This window comes from Ceratina calcarata, unplaced genomic scaffold, assembly GCF_001652005.2.
Source record: "Ceratina calcarata isolate Rehan_Ccalc_2016 unplaced genomic scaffold, ASM165200v1 scaffold349, whole genome shotgun sequence".
In the NCBI taxonomy this organism is placed as follows: domain Eukaryota; kingdom Metazoa; phylum Arthropoda; class Insecta; order Hymenoptera; family Apidae; genus Ceratina; species Ceratina calcarata.
The window spans coordinates 59,638-63,561 of NW_017157821.1; the positions used below are offsets into that span (position 1 = coordinate 59,638).

Sequence of the window (3,924 nt, forward strand, 5' to 3'; positions counted from 1 at the left end):
GAATATGATAAATAAAAAGAACACGCAGTTGCGAGTGTGTTCTTAAACACAAGTTTCTCCTGTACAATTAAATCATATTGTATGGTATTTGGTTCGCATTATTTTTTCACCATCCCCGATCATTAGTAAGCGTACAATTGAAAATGTACATTTCCCTTTTTATCATCCAAAGTGTCGGCTTCTTCCGCGTTACAGACAACTCTGTATACTAACTCTGTCAGGACAGTAATAACAGCAAAAGGTGACCCTGTAATAAATTTTATACGTTGAATTATCGAAGAAAATTATGAATTTTACTATTATACAATATATATGGCAAGAAACAGTAACATCAATGCAAAATATGAAGCTTCAGTATTGAAAACTTAAAATGCTTATTAAGGAGAAACATCTTAGAAATATAAAATTCATTACAGTATGAAGAATTTGGCAAAAAAATCCTTAACAAAAAGGAAGATTGATATTCCATAAGGAATGCAGAAAGTGAACAATAGCAACCTTCGATCGTACTTCTGTTGCTGTTGATCATGTTTCTCCCAGACATAGGAAAATGTTTGTTGAGAGCTAAAATTTCCTTCACGATTAAACCAAAAACATAGCAATGTCTCCCAAGTGGTATGCCTTGTACATTGTATTTAGCGTCACCTACTACTGATCTATTACTCTGCGAGTTAGAAGTCGTCATTGCTAGACTTCGTTGTGTTTTACTGTTAAAAGAAAAATGTTGCCTCTAGAATGCTGTCGGAAAAAATGTAAACATACTTTGTAACTAATTTCTTTTCTCTTGTAAAGAGAAGGAACTACTAATTATTAACATTATTACATCTTTTCTTATGTAAAATATAAGAAACATCTACAATTTACTGCATTAGAGGAAAGAACAAGTTATTACATATGTATATTTATTCATGTTAAAAAATTCACTAATTTAACTTCGTACTTTGTTAAAATCAGCCAATTTTTAATGTATTATTACGACATAACATTTGCAACACGCTTATTTACGTAAGAAATATATTTTCATTTTAAGTTGACAGTATACTTTTTATAGTCTCCCCAATTATCTTGTAATATTCACATATGTCTTAAAAATAAACTTAACTTCAACTATAAAAATGTTTTTTGTGTAAATAATATTGATTATCAATGTGGAAAATGCGTTATCTGCAATTAAATTATACTGGAAGGTGTTCTTATTCTACTCTGCTCAGTTAACTGCCTTTCTCTTTCTTCTTTAAACTGCATCATACGAGTTTCATGAGCCCAGCGGACTTCAGTCTGTAATTTGTCTCTTTCATATTCCCACTGAAATCTTTCTAGTTCCAACATTTTACGCTGCACATCCAATTCTGCAGCTCTTCTTAAGGCACATTTTTCTAACAATTGTTCTTGATATATTTTGTTCCTTAAAGAGGAGGGTTCATACGTTTGCGCAGAAACTGGCCATTGGAATATTTCCTTTGGACTATATGATTTTGTTTGTTGAACTGAACTTGTTTGCTCTTGAATTCCAGCTATATAAAACATTCAATAAAAGCTTAAGATTTTATTCATCGTAGCTTTAATTTAAAACTAAAATTCAATGTTCTTAAAACATTTCTCAAATTACCAGACGCAATGGTTCCCGTATCATTTTGATTTTCCCAATTTCTGCTGGTACATTTTGTATGTGTATCATTGCTCTTGGTTACATTATTTTGACTTGTCCAGTTCTGTGTGTTATTATGTTTTATGAAATTAATCTGTTGTTGCACTGTGTCAGCTAAATATGATTGACTCTTATAATTCCACTCATAAAAATCTTCTAATTTTGTATCTGTAATACTTGAATCAACTGGCGATTCTTGTTTCGGCCATCGATCATTTAGTTTATTGTCAGTGCTATCACTTTTATGTTTCTTTGAATGTGCCACTTGAATAAACTGTTGTTTGACATCTTCCGGACACTTTGAACATCTTCCCATATGTCGTTCCATACGAGTAGCATTTTGAATGTATGATTGATTACAAAATTTACAGAATGCTATCACTTGAGATCCTAGTATCTTCTTGTTATAATAGTTCCACACAATTCCTCTCTTTTTTACCATTTTTTTCAACTTCACAAAATGCTTCTTAATTGTTTTATTTTTTTATACGTTTAAAGTTTTTTCCAAAATAACATACATTGATATAATTCAAGCGACATATAGCGTCACAAAAAAGAAATTATAATTTATAAATTGTCTTTGTATGGAATCAAAACTAACAACAGATAGGTACAGATATTAGCATAGCATTGAAATCTTAATTACAATTTTGAAGAACAGTAAAATGAATTGTTTCTTTAAAACGATATACACAAGTACATAATAAAAAATTTGCACATTCCAATGCAAATTTGCAATTTCCAATATTCGCTTGCTTGAATTATTAAATAATATACCTTAGGAATTTGGTTTGACTATGATAGGACATACAAATGTTCAAAAATCCCACACAAGTTTATGGAGAATGCTTGAACAAGTTAATTTGCAACCACTTGTAATTAAACTTTTACACGTGCATGTAATCAATAGGAGTTCGCATTGTCGATGAAAACTGTTTTTGACTCATGGAAAAACAAAGTCTCACATCAAGTGACAAATAATGCACTCCAATGTCAGATGAAATAATCGTTTAGTACAATATGTGACAGCACGTCTGGCATTAAATTAAAACGCCATTCGTCGAGACTGATAACCTTTCTGAAACTACATTTACATTTACTGCCAATATATCTCAAGTACTTCACGTTGCAATGTGCGAGCGGATTAAAATTTCAATAATGTAATTGAACACAATAATTTTACATGATGTGATAATTTGATAGAAAGTACGAATATTTTATGTAAATACAACAATGTGCGAAGTTTCGTTAGCAGAGAACTCTGACAAAGAACGTAAAGAAATTACGTCAATAATCTAGAGTAAACTCGGATTTATAAAAACAAGTTTTTCTATTCGTTCAGTCGTACTCTGAAGTACTTTTAACACGATTTTATACATATTTAATAACTTTCTTTCCCCTCAAATCAATTTAAATAAACTTTGCTCAAATAAACAATATTATACTTTTATTGATGATACTGAATTCAGATTTTTTAAAACGCTTACGAAAGAAAAAGACACAATTCTTAATTCATGAATAACGAAATTTATGCAACCCATAGGGGGAATACAGAATATGGAGATTTTTTATCACGATACTATTTATTGAGTTAAAATTAATTAATATTGGACACCATACCTGTTTTGATAACAGGTTCGGGTTCTGGTTCGGAAAAATCTTTCCTCATAGTCCACATGTATTCATTATAATCTTGTTTAACACTAGTACTTGAAGACGCCACAACTTTATAGCCAAGTACTTCTAAAGCAGTTAATATCACACATGGATGTTGCAAATATACTATTGTCGAATCATCGCAATATCCCCCGGAGGCAAAACGACTTAGTTGTTCTATATCAGATGCTACAATAATGCACAAGCATAAAAATAAAATTATGTATTAAACTTTCTGACTTTCACTGTTATATCAGAAATCCACAACTGCTATTTGTAGAATCAAAAGTATAATCTACTTTAGAAACATTTTAGAAAAATCCATTTAAATTCAAATGAGAGGGCATGTTATGACAGTGAAGTGACAAAGTGATATCAGTACATATATATGTATATAAAAATGAATTCATGTGTTGTATGATTTAATATACATATAGTACTATGTATGGAAGCAAATTATGTAGAACGTTTTGGACACAAAAATTAGCAACATAAAATTTATTTCCTAGATTCTCATTACAGGAATAAATTAAACACAATTATAGTAATGCTATTAAGAACTATACCTTTAAGACCTGATACTAAGACCCTCCATGGATATCTATGACCATATGATGCAA

The 3,924-nt window shown here is 30.4% G+C and overlaps 2 protein-coding genes across 5 annotated transcripts in view; both read right to left on the reverse strand.

Moving 5' to 3' along the window:
- LOC108625151 (ankyrin repeat domain-containing protein 39) overlaps positions 1 to 3,924 on the reverse strand; it is a 6,375-nt gene extending 2,451 nt beyond the window's left edge. Inside the window, exon 1 of one of the 3 annotated variants that reach the window (XM_018024922.2) lies at positions 3,871 to 3,924. The gene's annotated coding sequence lies outside the window, so the exon portion shown is untranslated. The other 2 variants (XM_018024920.2, XM_018024923.2) reach the window with 2 other exon arrangements.
- On the reverse strand, positions 7 to 2,419 carry LOC108625150 (uncharacterized). Of its 2 annotated transcripts, none has more exons than XM_026813650.1 (4): positions 1,610 to 2,419; positions 941 to 1,514; positions 511 to 707; positions 7 to 247 (listed from the first exon to the last, which is right to left on the reverse strand). In XM_026813650.1, the coding sequence occupies exons 1-2, from the start codon at positions 2,088 to 2,090 to the stop codon at positions 1,171 to 1,173; spliced, it is 825 nt and encodes a 274-aa protein (XP_026669451.1). In that variant the 5' UTR covers positions 2,091 to 2,419; the 3' UTR covers positions 7 to 247; positions 511 to 707; positions 941 to 1,170. The 2 variants fall into 2 exon arrangements, with proteins under 2 accessions (XP_026669451.1, XP_026669450.1); XM_026813649.1 differs by having other exon boundaries at positions 499 to 707.

What these genes read in the sequence shown, in the direction of transcription:
- LOC108625150 (XM_026813650.1), bottom strand. Translation starts at nt 2,090, where the DNA reads ATGGTAAAAAAGAGAGGAATTGTGTGGAACTATTATAACAAGAAGATA. An exon ending in TACGGGAACCATTGCGTCTG is followed by an intron (nt 1,515 to 1,609) that starts GTAATTTGAGAA and finishes TGTTTTATATAG; the next exon opens with CTGGAATTCAAGAGCAAACA.